Source organism: Pollachius pollachius, assembly GCF_949987615.1.
Source record: "Pollachius pollachius genome assembly, chromosome: 11".
In the NCBI taxonomy this organism is placed as follows: domain Eukaryota; kingdom Metazoa; phylum Chordata; class Actinopteri; order Gadiformes; family Gadidae; genus Pollachius; species Pollachius pollachius.
In genome coordinates this window covers 10,511,018-10,529,684 of record NC_136944.1, presented here as the reverse complement: position 1 = coordinate 10,529,684, position 18,667 = coordinate 10,511,018, and the positions used below count along the sequence as shown (strand labels likewise).

Sequence of the window (18,667 nt, the reverse complement as noted above, 5' to 3'; positions counted from 1 at the left end):
TACCAATATATGGTAGGCTGACAACATGGCTGAAACAGCATGCCAAAAAATATCTTCAATCAAAACAGAAGACAAGCCCTATAACAAACAGTAAAAAAAATAATAAATTCGAAATGATTGCGAACATGTGAAAACAAATTATATGTATCTACAAAACAGCATGTTATACCAAAGGTTAATTTTCTTTATTTTAAAATCCAATTCTTATTCTTTTATTTTAAAAAAACTGATTCTTATTCCTTTTTTCAAAAATGCATTCGGCAGAGAAGGGAGACTAGCTTTGCTCACGGGTTGGAATGAACGGGAGAAAAGGGGACAGATTAGCTGATAAGGCATAACATTGTACGAGAGATAAATATACCCCTTTATTTATTATGCTCTTACAAATGTACCCATCCAGGCATTCCTTCCTTCTTTTAGCAAACACTTAGACCAGTGTGTGCCTCAGAAAAGCACAATGATAAGCAGGGATACACAACTTGGGTAAAGGAACAGAAATCCATTCTTATCGACATTGCTTTCATGGCAATAATGCCATGCCAGTGCACATTGAAACACTGGAAGTTTAACCAGGTCCGTCATGTTTAACAGCATAAGGTCCGTGCTTGGTGTCCAAACAGGGCTCCCTTTCTCCTCTGCGGCAGCTACTCAAGGTCACTATGGACCGGCAGTCGCTAAGGACTCACGGGGGAATCCCAGGTCAGCTGGTCAGGATCTGAACACGTGGGCGGAGTGTAACCCCCTTGGTTGTTTTGGTGCTCACGTTTTGTTCTTCCTCCACTTCTGCTTCCTTGTCATCTTTTTCTTCTCCATCGTTGTCGCCTTCGTCGTCTGAGCTCTCCTCACTCCCGGCGTGATGGCCTCCGTTGCTAGTTCCGTTTGTAACCGGCCTCCCGTTGGCAGGGGCCTTCTTCGTGACGCTCTCCTCATCGGCTAGCTCTTCGTCTTCAAGGTCACCGTCATCATCTTCCTCCTCCTCATCATCATCATCTTCCTTGAGGTCATGTTTAGAACCCCCGTGAGTCCCCTTGTCAATCACAAACATAGGCGCGGAGTCTTTGACAGCAGAGGTGTCCATGTCCTCATCTGGTCCCATGCTACAGTAGAAAACAGAAACGGGGAGATAAATAATGAATGGAGAAGATGACTCCCAAACAAAGTGATCAAACCCACATGGGCCACTCCAATGGTTTAAATGATCACTAAAAAATAGATCTGAAGGTGGTTAGTGAGGTCCCCCCTTCACTGTAAAGCGTCTTTGAGTGTCTAGAAAAGCGCTATATATATAAATATATATATATATATATATATATATATTCAATCCATTATTATTATGATTATTATTAGATCAGACTACTACAGTATTGGAACGGCCTTTCTACTGGTAGGGATTTTTGGCTACAGAGCCAGCTTTCGGGCATTTCAATGAAAAGTGAATATTCTCCAGAAAATGTTCATGGAAACAGACTAGCTTAGTCAGGACCCATTTGGTTTTCATCCTCAATATCTCCCTCTTGGTTTAAATGGCCGTAATTAACTATCTTGGAAGGCGTTCTCTGGAAGCTAATTATTAGGTAATTATTAGACAAGGTGAATTAAATGCACATGGTTGAGTTCATCATCAAATAACTGATTTACACTTAAATACTTATCCGCTATGCTACAAACGGGTAGGAGGTATCACGAACAGCACCTGTCACGGTTCCCCTGATATCCTACCATTGTCAGCCCCCATCAATAGGCCCCTCTGTATGCCTTTATTCAGAGAACCGGTTGTAACACCACTTGCCGTGAATCACGGGTGACTGGTGTGATTCCCAGACAATGGATTGACAGTCTAGTTGTAAAAAGGCACCCAACCAAATTTTTAATCGTTGTTCACCCTATCTTGGGGTTTGTTTCCAACCTTGAGTAAAGAAACGCATTAATCACTCATCTCGTTGCCGTCGACGGTACCATTGTACTTTCCCGTGACCAAGGAAACAATGTGGTGTGGAGGTTTGGCTGACCAGAAGGAAGTAGCAGCTTCTCGTAAACAAAACTGTGGTGCTTTCGCAAAACATTGCTAGTAAAAAATGGACCTTACACCCCATTAGAAAATTCTGACAGCTTGAGCACAACATTAGCTGTCCTGAGAAGAGAAGCAAACACCCACTGGTGCAGTGTGGGAAGGGAATTGAAGAATGCAGTTGACAAGTTTTGGAGGCCTGAGCTCTGTTTGAGTCCAATACATCGTAGTGTGTACGACTTGGTGCCAGATTACGTGAACAACCATTGACTGACGCAAAGACGAAAACATTCTTCAGTAGCCAGTTCTTTGCTCTGATTAGACTGACCATGGTCATGTGTTCCCCATATTCTTGTCTTACCTGGACGACGCCCCAGTCACTCGCATCTTCTGCCACATGTAGTCAATGAACATGGATGATTGGAGCAGGCGGCCGATCCTCTGCATGTGTCGCTCTGCAGAGGAGAGATTAAAGGAGAAATCGATACTGTGAGTGCCCCATTAGGCCACACAGAGGAATAAGGTATAACTTGGAAGAGGATTAAAAAGTGAGTGACTTTAAATCATTGGCTGTCCCCTTGCCTGCCAAGAAAGTGATTTGGCTGTAATTAAGAGCATTGTGGCAGCTGGCCCAGTGCGATTTTGTTGTGAGCATGTACACTGCCTTTTTGTGTGTGGGTGTGTTTTTTAGCTCGCCAATCTCCCTGAAAAGCTATTTAATTTCGAAAACAGCAACGTTACCCTGCTGAGGAATGTAGTTAAACTAGTGACTTCACTACTTGAAGCGACACTACTGCCAAACACTGGCAGGTGCTGGCAAATCATCCATCTCAGTACAATACATTAAACAAAAGAAATGTGGTCCTATCCAAGTCTATAAAAACGTGTGTGTGTGTGCGGACCTGTGTAAGGTATGAGGCCCTCCAGATGGCCCCGGGCCCCCTGGTATTGCAGCAGCTCTTCGGGGGCCAGATGCGTCAGTAGCACCCGCAGGACGGCCTGGGCGTCGAGACAGCTCCGGGCGTTGGTGTTCCACACGGCGCAGTAGCGCAGCAGGGATTCTGTGGGGGGGAGACGGGGGACGGATACACACAGATCAGACACAGCGTAGTGTGAACACGGTACCCTGAACTCACCCGTACCTTTGGCCACTGAGGCAGGCCGTCACTCACATGGAGACACCGTTTTGTGTGTTCTTAAAAAGACCACAGTGCCAATTGGCCCCATTTTTTATGAATGCCAATGACTACCCATCTTTTGCCTCGAACTTAAGTTGTTAATTATAAATTGTATCCATTCTTATGAATTTATTTTGAGATTTTCACATCCATCTATCCATTTTGCTTTCCTGTTTGGCCAGATTTCTACAGAGATGCAGTTCACCTGTTCATCACAGTACACAATATATACAAAAATGTCAAAAATAAAAACAAAAAATAAAAATCAGTTCCAATGGAATTTCCTCTACAACAAAAGGATGAAGTCAACTTGTCCACTCGAAAATGCTTGACTTTCTGCAGCATGTTTCCATATCCCCTCATATGCAGCATGTACATTCTCTATTCTGAATTGATGCTTTGCCAACATGTTCTCAGTCTTCGGATGAAATTGCTTCTACGACATTCTTTAATGTAAATGTATGCATGGGATGTGAGAGAACAGACAGTCCACATTCTATAGTGGGGGGAAAAAAACTAAACGCATTGGTCCATCACAGGACAAATCAACAGGTCATAACCTTTGACTCTTTACCTTTCTGGTCCAATCGGAGCTTCAGCAACGTCCTCTCCAGAAGGTCACGGCTGTCCTCGCTCTGACGGATCGCTGGGGGCAACACGGAAAAGTGGTGAAAACTTGATGCGCCGTACGCACGTACGGCACACACACACTATTTTACATGGTCAGCCTTGTCTGTTGCCCTTAATGGCACGTTACGGCATGGCCTTAGACATACATTTCTCTCGGCCAAACGGAATGAATGTCTACAAAAAAAAAAGCCTCAGTGACAAGCTCAACAGGCTCTCCAGGTTTTACAAAGGATCAACCACTATTGCCAAACCCCATTCTGCCAAGGTTTCCCCATTCCATCTACTCACCTGATCGATGGAATGAGAATAGAAAAAGCAGCTTGTCCAACTGGTATTTCTTTACGAGTTATTCACTGAACCACTTCCATTAGTACCGTACAGATTGTAAAAACATGTAGGTGTTAATAATTTAGGTTACTACAATATTCATGCCTACTTTTGATTCTCTTTTCTTTCGAATAATCGAAGTATCCTTCATTAGTTTGTATTTAAACTTTTTAACACTAATCAGGCATAATTTGGTTACATTTATTTCCCTTTACAATTGGCGTATCAGTAATCTGCAAGGTTGTGTCAAGGTGTTGTTTTGTTTCCTTTCAACTAAGGTTATGTTTACTCAGTGTTAATTCCTAGTAATACTGAGCCGAGAAACGGCAAGACCGACCGAGCTGTCACGATGAGTTTTTTGTTTCACTGGGAGCAGTTTGAACAAACTGATTGCCTAATTTATGGTAATTGTAAAAAAAGAGCTTCCATAGCTGCTATCATTAGGTAGTAGTAATAAAGGACGTAGTAATCAGTTTTATTTAATGATGCTGGAGGCAACTACTAACACAGGCTTCTCATAGCCAGTTGGCACATGAAAAAAGTCTATGGATGGCTGGATTTAAAAGAGGTTTCAGTGTTTAACTATGCAAATCTACCATAAGAAACGTTGAAAACCTTTGCCTAGCCTAGCCCTCCTTTCAAATAAAGAAGACACCACTGTTTTGTTTTTTTTACGGATCACATTCCATTTTTGTAGCACGTTTCTTCTAATCGTTTAATGGTTAATGCCTGTCCGTCAGGGGTGTCCATAGGATTGGAGGACCAGCAGGCTTAGCCCAGACCAGGCTAGTAGGCCTTTTACACATGAACTCTGGAGAATCAGGGCCGAGATGATCAGGAGATAATCTGCATCTGACGTGTTCAAACATATTTTCTAAAATATGTGATACTTTTGGAAACTCCCTATACATCAGGCGAGGTCTGGAGCCAGGGTAGTGTGTAGGAGGCGGGAGGCATGACGCTAAACGTTTGCAGCGGAAGTCGCAGTGTCTCAGCGGCTACACTCTCTGCTCCTGCTGATTTTACACTAGGTATTATCCTGAGAATGTCAGACTTGTGGGTCATGTGTAAAAGGCCTATAGGATGGATTCTCCCCCGATTTTTTCATTATTTTATGTTGATTAACAACTCTATTTTGATGCATTTTCTGCATACCACAGTTTGCAGATTGTGAATCCAATTGTCTAGATAGAATGTGCTCTCCTTGAAAGCAAAACATAACAGTGAATTGCACACAGAAGACTGAGGGAACACCCACACCCACATAACTTATAGGCTTTTGTTCTAGAAGCATAGCTATGCTGTGGCCTCACCTTTCGGCAACCCCCATTCTCCCTATGGAACGTTCCGCTGTCACAATCGCATTGTATTTTTTTATGACATGAAGATCCGACTATTAAACACATCGTGGCTAAATGTCTTTCCATCAAAGATGTGAATTGTCGAAGACACTGTATTGTATTTGAGTATATCACGTATTGTATAATGGCTTGTCGTGCATTGCATCGTGAATTGTGCTGGGGCATTCTGGTACCTCTGATGACGGTGAGCACGGTGTGCGGCTGGTCCAGAGAGATGGCCAGACCCAGGGCCTTCAGGTACTTCTTCTCATGGAGAAGGTTAGACAGCTCCTGCTGCCTGCACGTGACATGTGACACAGCAGTATTGTCAGCACCAAAATACCATGGGGGTTTCCTCTATAGTAAACAAAAACATTGTCAATCCAGGCTATTAGTCACTCAGTGTCTCGGCTCTTTTTCTTCACTTTTTGAACTTGGTGTTGGTCTGCTTACACAACCTGTGTGAGTATGTCTCTGTTGATGTGTTCCCATTTCTGTTATGGTCAATGTCAAATGATATCAATTAATATATGTTAGGCATCAAAGGTTTTCTCAATTATTACCTATTTGACGTGTACGCCAAAGCAAAAGCTTTGAGTTGAAGAAATACTCCTTAGCCTAACAAAGCTTTTATGATCAATCAGGAGCCCTGTGTGCGGTCAATTAGCCATTACATGATCCAAATGACCATTTGTGACATTATAAGTGGGAGTGTCCATCCAGATGCAAGATGCATGGATAGACCCAACGAACCCAAATGCCTCGGTGGTAGACTGGGGACGTTTAATGCACGCCGCAAGTGGATACAATTGAACTTTTCTTGTACGGGCGAACCGAGCTCCCGTACAGGTGGTGGTCAAGGGAGGGCCCTTTAGTAAAAGTGGAAACAAACTCACTTGAGTATCTGATCTTCCTGCTTGGCCTGCTCCTCCGCCTGCTCCACCTCCGTCACATCCTGAAGAAGATGATGCACACGTTTCAAAACTTTATTCTTCTCTGTTGGCCGGTGGGTTTTGGTCAGGCAGGCCGGTAGGTAAGGGCAATGGCATGAACACCGACTAAACAATCAAACATTCAAAAAGCAAAAAGGCTGCTCTTCTAAATAAAACAAAAGCAAAGTGATACTTTTAAAAACGTACTCCCAGAACCGAAAAAAAAAACACCTAGAATATATGCTCAACCCTTAATAGTTTGATTTAAGGAAAAATGTTAATACATAAATTTTCTATTAATTAAAATAAGCCTTCCATAAAAGAGCCATTGCCTGCTTTCAAATAGTTATATGGTATAGGGACAATGGAATCTTACGTTTTATATTTGTTTCTTTATGGCATGGGGAAAAATTGGCAGACAATTGTATCAATTTAGAACTCCATGTCCATTTATTGGTTTATTTATAGACTTGATCGCTGTCCTACACAAATTTACAAATAGCAAGGTTTTTGTCAATATTCCCCTCCTTCTTGTGCAATCCAAAGGTCTTCCACACATTTGATTTCAGAGTCACTGGTGCACTGAAAATCATTTCACCGTTTTCGGACATTGCTGTATTGTTCTATTTTTAATACGCTTACAACTCCGGTCGTTCCCTGCTTGCCAGACGCTGAGACACGCGCACGGCAACATACACAATCACACACTAGCCACTTCCTTCAATTCCATTTTTCCAATCCGTATGGAAAACGGAATATAAATATCATATACATATACATGCATGCATACATACATAATAGCTGAGCTAATAAAGCTTGAAATGGTTGAATCACGTCAGTGTTACAGTCTAGCGTGTGTGTAATGTGTGTGGGGTGGCAGTGTGTGGGTGGGTCATCACGTAACCCGGAAAAGTGTTTTATTGACCTTATTCTTTCACGTGTTTGACAACGTGTGCTATGTCCTAAACTTCAGCTCAGTGTCCGCTGACTTTCTGCTTAATGTGAAACTCATAACAAGTTGTGCATGTATAAGTGTGTGCGGTTTCGTTTTTTTAAGCACCGGTTCGAGAACTGTTTTAGCACCAGAACCGTTTTGCACATTAGAAGCTGTGCTTTGAGCAGTGAGTGCTACTCACATCCCAGATGGTGATGTTGGAATCGGCCGACCCCGTAACCATCTTGTGGTCCTGACGGCTGGCATGAAGACCCCACACCTTGTCCTGGTGGGCGTCCAGTGTCTTCACACATTCGTTGGTCTTGATGGTCCACAGCTTCACCAGGCCGTCTGAACCACTGGGGGAGACAAAGTATGAAAGCCTTAAGTGATTTGATAAAAGTCACTGTGGACAGGTTATCCAGCCATCACCACACACTCCAGGAGCTCTCCTGCATGGCAACTTGTTACTCCTCCTTCTGTGTATCATTATAATCTCATTCCATGCAATAAACCGCTTCCAACATCACCACCCTCTGTCCTTGGTATTGAGGAGCCCTGTAGAATGCATGTTGCTGCAGGGAGTAGCTGTGCACACACACACACACACACACACACACACACACACACTTCTACCTGGTAAGTAGCTGTGTTCCTCGGCTGACGAAGACGAGCTTCAGAACGGACGCATCGTGGCCCTCGAATGTCTGGAGAAATAAAGCCAACCATAAACGATACAAAACAAGGTCTCCTTGTTCACCACACTACTGAATTCGAATACGTACAAATATACAAAAAATAAACAGCTTTGGATAGACTGCTCCTAACGTTAACATATCTAGAAACAAGTAGATATGTCTTGACGAGAGGAGACGCCACTAGCCCCCGTGACACACTAGCTGGCCCTAGGGTTGCTCTGTATGCATTAGTGGTTATTGGTTCCATAAGACATTTATGGAACCAATAACCATTTCATGGCCTAAAATACAGATTATTAGATTTTACACTTTTGAAAATACGATTACACGTTTAAATTACACGCCCCCCTCTAGGAAAGAGGGGGCGCGTTATCGCCATGGTTATGGCAGACGGCAATGTTGTGATACTTTTTTAGTACCGTCGTTGTTTATGAGCGTTATAATGAGCAATATTGTAAACTAGAAAATGTATTTCCTACAGTAGAGTACTGTAGTGCAAAGTGAGGTTGAAAATATGTTTCATTTTTTCAACATTTCAGTGAGTGAGTGAGTGTGTCTTTGAAAAGTATGTTATTGATCTTATTACTCCACATCTAGTTAATCGAGATAATCTCGCAAAATTATGATGCTTATACCATTGGACTCCGGAGTCTCAGCTTTCATTTGACATATTTACGTTTAGATAGCATGACGTGAAAAAAATCATTTTCAAGCATCGGCAGCATTTAGCTTCTACCAGAAGTACAACGTATATGTAGAAAAACCTAGCATCTAGACATAAACGGGGGTCACTTACAACAAACGACCGCTACTTAACAATCATATTTTCAATCGATGAATCATTTCAGAACCAGTGTAATAAAATACTCTAACACTTGGTGTTTCTAGGTTAAATGTTGACGTTAGCGTCTACTACGTCCGAAATGATTAGCTTTTGTGGAAGCCACCTTGGACTAGCGTGGGTGACGTAATCACGCTCTAGCCTCAACTTAAGTCAATGACACCAACTGAATATATATGAAATTAATCTTGATTCTATTTTTTTTTTTAAATGATATCGAAAATCTGTGTGTGTGTAGATTCGATACATTTTTATGTGTCAAGTGTCAGAGAATGGGCAGACCATTCTCTCTCTCAGCTTTGCCGTCCTCTCATTGAGTATCCCCCTAGTTGGATATCTAAAAACACTTTTTTGTTAGGAAAGTGGTAATGCACGATTCCAAACTAATATGAACATTTAAAAAGTGGAATAGAGTCTCTAGCTGAACCTTTTTGGAAGGAGTAGGGTCCCAAAATGTGTAGAGAATAAGAAAGAAAGAATAAAAGAAGAACAATAGTTGAGCGCTGCATGCAGCACTCGCTTAATTAAATGCACCTCCCACCATAACAAAGCTATAGACGATGTTGACGTTGATTCTTTTTTTAAGTGGTTGTAAGTGTTTGCATCAGGATTGTATAAGTACACGAGCACAGTATCGGGACTGATCAGAGTACTGGCATCTGTAGCTGTGCATCCCTAGTTTCATCCAACACATTGAGTTAGTGACAACGCAAAGCAACGGACTGCACAGAAAATAACATTACAAACAGACTGAAATCGAACCAAAGGAAGACTGCTCAGAGTAAGCGGGACCTTGAGGCAGCTGTAGTCCTGCAGGCTCCAGAGCTTGGCCGTGCCGTCGGCCGAGGAGCTGGCCAGCACCTGGTCCACAGGGGAGAAGCACACCGCCCAGACCCCGCGCCTGTGGCCCCGGAACGCCCCGAGCAGGGCCAGGGCCGCCCCCGGGGTCCCCAGGGACCAGAGTTTGGCCGTCCGGTCCTGGGACCCCGACGCCAGCAGCTTGTCGTTGGGAGACACCGCCACGCTGTTGATGTCCTGCGGGGAGGAGGATATTGGCAGGTTACCATGGTGACGACTGGAGAGGCTTCGGTCGTACGTCATGTGGCATACGGGGCCCTGGTTGGATTCCGACAAGAGCCAGCCCATGCTAAACTTGAACCCAAAGTTTCGCAAGGCGATGTTGTAAAAATGATTTTCGAAGAGTATTTTACACTGCAAGATTCTTTGGATAAAAAGCTAAGCATGGGGAATTTAACCCTCAACCCTAGCAGTGCCATTTCTAGGCTTGACCATTCATTTGAACAATTACTATCCATTTCCACCTGGAATCATTATGCAAGCTATTGCAAATGGTTTCCTATTCCTACTATCCATCAAATCTCAACCTGGTTAAAAATAGAATGTGATAAACACTCGATTTCACAAGGATCCTAATGAACAGAAACTGAATGGGCTTTTCACCCCAGCTTCTGACTGAGCTGTGTGACCTACTTGCCTCTTTGTCACAGAGGAAACTAATTAATCCTGTAAGTGGAATAACCTGTGGCGGAAAGTACTCAAGTGACGAATGTGCACACAGGCATGTATGTGAAAGCTTCAGAGAAATGGGCGGGGCAAGGAGAGTTACACAAGATAAATGGTTGTGTTCAAGCCAGCAATTATCTATGTGGTTTTTCCCAGATGGGCAACACAAAAAAATGACCTGGTTAAAATTCACCATCACCGTCCAGCAACTCTCGGGACTATTCTGTCCATCTGTTTGGTTCTCTTCTATCCTGTCCTACATATACCTCCATCAGTTCGTTCTCTTCTGTGTGTACCACAATTAGTCCATTCTCTTCCACTCTTTTCTACATGTACCTCCATCAGTACATCCTCTTTATACTCTCTCTGCGACGTTTACCTCCATCTCTAAATTATTTTCTACTCTCGTCTACGTTTAATTCCATGATTTAATTCTCTTCTACGTTAACCTCCATCTTTCCATTCGCTTCTAATCTATCATACATGTAACTCCACCATTCCCCTTCAGCTTCTTCTACATTTCCCTCCATATTTACAATTACAATTACAATTAGGGCATTTAGCAGACGCTTTTATCCAAAGCGACTTACATCGGTTAATATACACATTGACACACCGACGGCAGAGTCAACCACGCAAGGCGACAGCCATGCATATTTCTATCTTGGAATAATGGAGATAAACGTAAACGGCCAAACGCAAACCAGAGGCAGAGAGACAGAGAGACAGAGAGAGAGAGACAACCTTGTCGTGAGCCTTCTCCGTAACACGTGCGCTCAGTCCAACCAGGTCCCCTGTTGTCGTCGTGACGTTGTCAGGAAGGTCCCACACCTTCACTGTGCAGTCCTGACTGCCAGACACTAGGAACGACTCCTTCATCCTAGAGACAAACACACGCACAAACAGAACCATATCAATGTATATTTATCTACACATGCAAAAAAGACATGGTGATAAATAAGGATGTCCCGATACCACTTTTTCACTTCCGATACCACAGCTTTGGCTATCTGCCGATATCAATATCAGTCCGATACTTTGTTTTACTCTTCAACAAATAATAATATGGAAGCATTTTGCTCATGATTGCTAATTAGCCACCTAAAAACATCTCACTAAAGAAAAGTTAGATGTCGTAAAATCAAGTGAAAAGATTGAACCGAGTTCAAAAGTCTAAATGGAGTAAACAATGTAAACATGCACACCATTTAAAAAATAGAAAATGGTTATAAAAGTGAAGAGTTAAACAAATAGCTAAAGTGATTAAGTTGGAATACATTTGAGATAATATATAGAATCGCTGAGCTGGTACAGCTGATAGTTTAAAATGGTTGAATCAAGTCTGTGCGCGTATGCTTGTGTGTGGGGTTATCACTTGTAGTAACCAGAATGTGTTATTGACATTATTCTTTCACATCGAGTTAATCGAGATAAGCTCAAAAAATGATTAGGCTTGTACGGTTGGACTCCTCCGATATATAATAATCATATTTCCAATCGATTAATCATTTTAACCGATTGGTGAGCAGCTTTTTGGATCGCCACAAGCGCAGCAATCACAGACGCTGGGATCCGCTCTAGCCTAAGCCGGAGCGTGTGATGTGACGTGACCACGTGATGACGCTCGGCAGCAGCCGAGGACAGACGTCCAACAGCCAGGCCGTTGCATTTTTTCCTACTTTAAAGTTGAAATACTGCCACGCTGCTGACATGACTGTTCAACAGGTAGCTCTCATGCGCTAGCTCTCATGCGCATGCGCCAAATTGCTCGGACCGCATCATATTTTTTACTCCCCTCCGATATCTGATCCAGCGTACTGAGCCAATATCGGACTGATACCGAGGCCGTGGATCGGTAGACTGGGTACCCCCAGCCCGTTCTGCTGGCGATTTCAATTCGGCCTGCAGAAGGGTCTGGAGAAGAGCAATACATTTCTTTCTGCTTCCGATATACGTTTTTGCGGGAGCCAAACACCAAGCTGGCTTCCCCCCCGGCGCGCTATTGGCTGGTTTAACACAGGGACGACAGGGAAGCCACTGCAAGCAGCCAATTGCATACAGAGTCAGGTAAACTAGGCCTGTTGATCATGCTTGCTGAAAAAGAATTACAGCTAATCCAGACCAACGTGCAATCTATGATTGATCTTGGTCTGGCAATAGCCAGGCTAGTGGATCGGATGATTTTGATCGGGACACCCCTAGAGATAAACATCTTATTTTTTTTTTTACCAGGAAGTCATATAAGATTACTGCACAGAAACCAAGTTAGTCATACATACAGAGTAATCCCATCCACTGTAGTTAATGTTTAGCCTGTTAGTAAATGTCATGGTTCAAAGAAGAATGCCCCTGAATCAGCTAACAAATACATTCAGGGTTTCACACAGCACTTTACAGCTTGGACGGCCATCTGAGCCACACACGCCTGCCGCCTTAACTATGTAGTCCAAAAAAAACACCACCTTAACTAAGAAGTTTTCTGCAAGAAACCCTATTGTAGGGGTTGTTTTTGTTTCCTTCCATGTCTTTTAGAGTGACATAGATGAACTGTTGGTTGCCGTTAGCATTACCACTGATTGAATGTATTTTTTTAATTCAACTAAAAATTCAACAAATAATACAAAACTGCCATTGACATTTAATCATTCATATTTATGGATGCAACGTGTGGTGCGGCAAAACATCAGCCTACGAGCCTAGGAGTACAGATGCTTACCTTGAAACATCAGCCTTCGAGCCTAGGAGTACAGATGCTTACCTTGAAACATCAGCCTACGAGCCCAGGAGTACAGATGCTTACCTTGAAACATCAGCCTACGAGCCTAGGAGTACAGATGCTTACCTTGAAACATCAGCCTATGAGCCTAGGAGTACAGATGCTTACCTTGAAATATCAGCCTACGAGCCCAGGAGTACAGATCCTTACCTTGAAACATCAGCCTACGAGCCTAGGAGTACAGATGCTTACCTTGAAACATCAGCCTACGAGCCCAGGAGTACAGATGCTTACCTTGAAACATCAGCCTACGAGCCCAGGAGTACAGATGCTTACCTTGAAACATCAGCCTACGAGCCCAGGAGTACAGATGCTTACCTTGAAAAGGTGATGCAGCCCACGGAGTTAGCATGGCTGGACCCCTGAGCCACACACACCACCTGGCCACTGTCTCCATCCATCCTCCACACACGCACAGATTTGTCCTAGACACACACAGGCAAAAGACACGCACATGCACACACACACACACACACACACAGAGGAGCATCTTACCAACAAATTACCAACAGTTTCTCTGACAACCAAGTAAATGTGATTTATTTTGTTTACAATTATTACTCATAATGAAAAAGGTTTACAGAAGGTTGATGGGAAGAAGGAAATTAAAAGCCATGCATATCCATTCCAACATTGCTATTTTTAAACATAATTTTTAGTTATTTTATGTTTACCTTGGCACAACTAGCAAAGAGCAAGCCCTTTTTGAAGACATCCAAACAGAGCACAGTGTCTGAGGAATAAATAGCAACACATTTATTAATAGATATAAAAATATGCATGACTGGAAATTAGATGACTTGTAGCTCTTGGTGATCAGACCTGTGCAGCAGGTAAGTAAACTGGCTGAACTGTGAAACACCCTAAAGTTGGTTTCAAAACAGCTTTCTACAGCTTTTCAACTGATGACCAAGTGTTAAAGTGTCAAAGTGATTTTACATAGTTCACTCAAGTTCTCCAAGTTTTGTCCCCACCTACATCAGTCTACCTAACACAGCAACGTTACTTTTGAAATGTAAAGTGTTAGAACCATTCAGTGGACACTTTGACCTGTAGGATTAGATGTGCACATTTTAGACTGCTTTTAAAATATTTGTTTGTTGATTTGCACTCTGTAGTTATCTCACATGTTTTGAATACACTGTAACCTTCTACTATAACTGCTGTAACTTGCGCTTCATACTTTTTGTGTCACGTCTAGCCTCCTACAGGTCAGATTGGGATTATCACCATTTGTGTGTTGCATGTGTGAAAGGGCAACTGATCTGAAGTTCATGTGCAAAATGCCTAAAAGCCTATACAGCTTAAGCGTATACTGTATCATTCAGCTTCCACTGACAATCACCATACTCTGCTGCCCCCAGGTGGTGGCCGAGAATCACTGACCTGTGTGTCCATACAGGATCTGGCAGCTGTTAGTCAGGAGCTCAAACACCTTGAGCTGACAGCTGTTGGTGGCCACCACGATGTGGCTGTCGTTCTTCCCCAGGAACTTCACGTCCAGAATTTCATCGTTGTAGCCCACGAACTGGGGATAGCGGAGAAAATAACAGAAGGAAACATATTGGTAAATACATCAGAGATGTAGGACGGGACTGCTCAGCCTCTTCCAAAACAAGGTACGAATAATCTTAAGAAAAGAACAGAATTTTTGGAAACAGATAAATCTAACTAAAATGAAAAATAAACAATGTATGTAAAGATTTTCTCAAAAGCACAAAAACATTTATATATTTCACAGCACAGCAATATTAACATTTGTTAAATCACAATCCATAGAGTTATAACTACATCCAATAACGTTTTTTTCATTCCCCCACCATAAATCAGTTAACCTTGGCTCACCCTGCTGGCCACAACCACACACGTGTATGGATATCGACAGCAGGCGGCACTCCACTACCCCACCTCCTGTCAGGGCGTCCTACCTGTTGTTGCGTGCTGAGTGCGGGCAGCTGGTACAGCGTGATGTTGTGCTCCGCCGTGACGGCCGCCACCCGGTCAGAGGCGCTCATGGTCAGCAGGTAGGTGAGGCTGCGGGGGTCGTCCCCATCATGGGGCTCGCCGCCCTCCTTTCCGGCAGGGGCCGCGGCCGAGGGCAGCGTCTGGGTATAGACGCAGCGGGACGTGCTGGCCTCCCAGACTCTTAACACACCTGTCGGTGGTGGGTGCCGGCAAGTATTTTTAGAGCTTGATCATGTGTTCGATGAGTTTTGGTTTTTTTGTGTGGTGCAACTTTAGTATTGTATTTATTTTGAATTAGGGGTCATGGTATTGAGGACAGAGGCCTGACCTTTGCTGCCCGCGGTGATGAAGTGCAGGTCGTGGTTCTGAACGCCTATCTGAGACAAGTCCTGGTCCTCTGGGAGCAATGCCACGCCCTCCACCGCCTAGGTACACACATCAGAGATGAGCACCCAGCAACAGGCCCGCAAACATTCACTATTCCATAGATAGACTACACAGGTGCAAATGCAAGACATACATACATATTTGTCTGCAGCTCATTTTGTTAAAAAAAATCATGAACTTAAAATCGTAAATCATATCGCATCCTTAGTTGAGTGCCTTACATCCCTACTCACTATACTATAGATAGAATATAAACTACTCTGTATACTATACTTAGTTTTCAAACTTTTGTTTGTCGGTTATAGATTTTCCTATGCATATTTACTATAAAATGATTAATGTATATAACTCAACCATGTTCAATCACTGTACGAGTTATAGTATGTGTAATATAGAGTTTAGAGTCTGCGATGGACTATGCAACAAAGTCCTTAATTTCCTCAGGGAAGATAAGGGGCAGCTTATTACAACACGTGGATGGGCTGAAGCTCAGGCGTCAATGGTTGTACATGCCCAAGTCTCACCTCATAGACCGGCACGGTTCTTGAGGCTGTCCGCGTCTTCAGATTCCACACTGTACAGATCTTGTCCCTGCCAGAGCTGCAAGCAGGAGGGCCAAACACAATACAGTACAACACAGTTGAAACCATCACGTCGCAGTGGGAGGTCTATTGAAATATCTATTAAGTGACACATGGCAGGTAGGGGTAGGATGATTCCCAGGAGGTTGGCGTACCTGACCATGGTGTCCCCGCTGGTGGTGAAGGCTAGTGAGGTGACAGCGCTGAAGTGGCTCTGGAGCACACAGAGGCAGAGGCTGGAGCGCAGGTCCCACAGACGGATGCCACAGTCCCCAGAGGAGGAGAACAGCTGCAGAAGGCTCGTGTCTGGGTGGAACTGAACCAGGCTGCGCACATAGAAGACAACACAGGGTCAATGAACGTATTTGGACTGGTGTTGTCACTCTCATAACAAGGACAAAGTTAAACTTGGGCTTGAAGGATTTATCCGGAACGCGAATAATTAACTTTCTGAATCTTTTAGACAAGCAAATAAATACAAATACATTATGCATAATAAACGATTTAGGGACAGAAACATAATGTCCCTAAATCGTGAACCCAGAGAATAAAAAAAGAGTTACGTTACAGGGATGTCCAACAATTCTGAAGTATAGCTACTTACTGAACAACACCGGATGAGCCCTTGAGGTTGTGAGTGCAGTACTGCTTTATAATGTCCCACAGCTTAATGGTCCCATCACAACCACCTGCAACAGGAAGACAACAGTGTAGAACACAGTGAACGGTCTGTACAATGTTCTGCATAACACTAGCGGTATAGAACAACCGGTGTGGCTAACTATAGCTACATATTGACACTAGGTCTTACCCATAACTAACACTAAAGTTATAGCCAAGAAGTTCAGAACGGGATCAAGACAAACATCCATAACTTGTGGCAGTGTTGCCACCAACTTTTTGATTTGCATGACCCCCTTTTTGGCCGCTCTTTACACAGTATAAGCATGTCCTTTGTCACGTACCAGCCATCAGCGTATTCACTTTATAAGACCAACTAATTTGAAATATTGTCAAATGTTTTTATTGCATAGGTGTTTTTTTGCATTTATATACTGACAGCGCCTCGACACCATTTGCATCACCTCTAGATTCGACCTGGGAAAAGATTACATTTCATTCACACAATATATGATCTCATATGCGACCATGTTGGTGGCAGTCTTGAGCCCTGCTATATGAAACAAGCATAACACACAGGTAATTCACAGGTGTAACTGAACAAGTTCATGCACTCCTTTCATTAGCTGACCTGTGGCAAGAAGCGTGGACGTGGGGTCAAATGTCATGCTGGCTATAGGTATGGTGTGAATGGCCCTCCAGGAGCGGGTGCACTGGGCCTGCTTCCAGTCCCACTGCTTCAGCAACAGAGCCTTGCTAGCTGTCACCAGCATCTGCAGCAGCACACAGAGGGTGACAGAATGATAAAGGTAAATGTGCCTCCATGCATCACTTTTCTTGCAGAACTGCAGCACTAAAGGCTCAAAAAGAGAGAGCCCAACAGGAATTAAAAAGTGTTTAACATAAACATTTGGGTGAATACCATGCTTAATTATCATAATATTGAAGGTTGGTGTGCGTGAGACTGTGTGTATTTACCTCATCATCATAGCTCAGCGCAAAGGAGGTGATGTCCTCTTGATCATCCTACGATACAATTAAACGGAAATATAAATAATGTTTTACACTCCAAAGAGATGAGTGTAAATTATGTTTAAATGCACAGAATCGTTATTAACCTGCTCGATGCTGTGCACAATCTTCCCCGTGCTTATTTCCAAAATATTGACACGGGATCCACAAGTGCAAAAGATGAACTTCTCATCTTTGCTAATCTGAAAGAGGTCAGAAACATCCGCAACGATATGCTCATATTATTTTCCTGTTATCACTGTTCATAATGAATTTTTAAGTGTTAAAGAATATGATGGACTAACCTGAACCTTTCCGCCTTTATAAAACGGTTCAATTTTATTGGAAGCGGCATAGCTGCGTGAGAAAATTAGCCTAAATTAGTTTATTTCATTTAAACGACAGCACACTTGGTTAGCCCATTGCAAGCTAGCGAGTTATTCAGTTTACACGTGCAAATCATCAAACTTACTTTGTTTTGAAGTGAAGGTTGGTGTTTGCCATTTTACTGAGTCGACTTATAAATAAACGCGTTATGCGCAACGGAGATAATATTTAATTCGTTATACATGCAACAAATGTTCACTGATCAACAAATCCCACATGTCGAGAAGTGAGAGTCGCAGATTTTGTACGTCATCATAGCTCGTACTGCCCACAACGCTGTGATTGGCTTAATAGTTTATGTCACAATTTGTCAGTCAGGAATTTTTTAATCAATAATACATTAGCTCAATAATTACCTCATTAGGAATTCACATTTCAAATACAATATAATTCAAGATTTCTTAACGTGAGTTAAGAAACAATACTTATAATGTATTGTCCTCTCTAAATTATTACGTGCCTGTTTTGTTTTGACGTTCAAAACATCTATTCAGAGCAATGGATGTCGCTAGAGAAGTGGTTCGCCG

General features: G+C 43.0%; 1 protein-coding gene across 1 annotated transcript; it reads right to left on the bottom strand.

The window, feature by feature from the left end:
* Nucleotides 1-340: 340 nt before the first annotated feature.
* On the bottom strand, nucleotides 341-18,368 carry tbl3 (transducin beta like 3). The gene is made up of 23 exons (XM_079746648.1): nucleotides 18,226-18,368; nucleotides 18,059-18,110; nucleotides 17,861-17,956; nucleotides 17,721-17,768; nucleotides 17,374-17,515; nucleotides 16,726-16,810; nucleotides 16,277-16,447; nucleotides 16,065-16,140; nucleotides 15,482-15,578; nucleotides 15,117-15,343; nucleotides 14,575-14,716; nucleotides 13,863-13,921; nucleotides 13,507-13,613; nucleotides 11,157-11,292; nucleotides 9,681-9,923; nucleotides 7,986-8,056; nucleotides 7,552-7,708; nucleotides 6,380-6,438; nucleotides 5,678-5,781; nucleotides 3,761-3,832; nucleotides 2,911-3,069; nucleotides 2,370-2,463; nucleotides 341-1,097 (listed from the first exon to the last, which is right to left on the bottom strand). The coding sequence occupies exons 1-23, from the start codon at nucleotides 18,255-18,257 to the stop codon at nucleotides 701-703; spliced, it is 2,826 nt and encodes a 941-aa protein (XP_079602774.1). The 5' UTR covers nucleotides 18,258-18,368; the 3' UTR covers nucleotides 341-700.
* Nucleotides 18,369-18,667: the final 299 nt, after the last annotated feature.

What these genes read in the sequence shown, in the direction of transcription:
- tbl3 (XM_079746648.1), bottom strand. Translation starts at nt 18,257, where the DNA reads ATGGCAAACACCAACCTTCACTTCAAAACAAA. An exon ending in CATCACCGCGGGCAGCAAAG is followed by an intron (nt 15,344 to 15,481) that starts GTCAGGCCTCTG and finishes CACCACCGACAG; the next exon opens with GTGTGTTAAGAGTCTGGGAG. An exon ending in GGGCCTCATACCTTACACAG is followed by an intron (nt 2,464 to 2,910) that starts GTCCGCACACAC and finishes TCTCCTCTGCAG; the next exon opens with AGCGACACATGCAGAGGATC.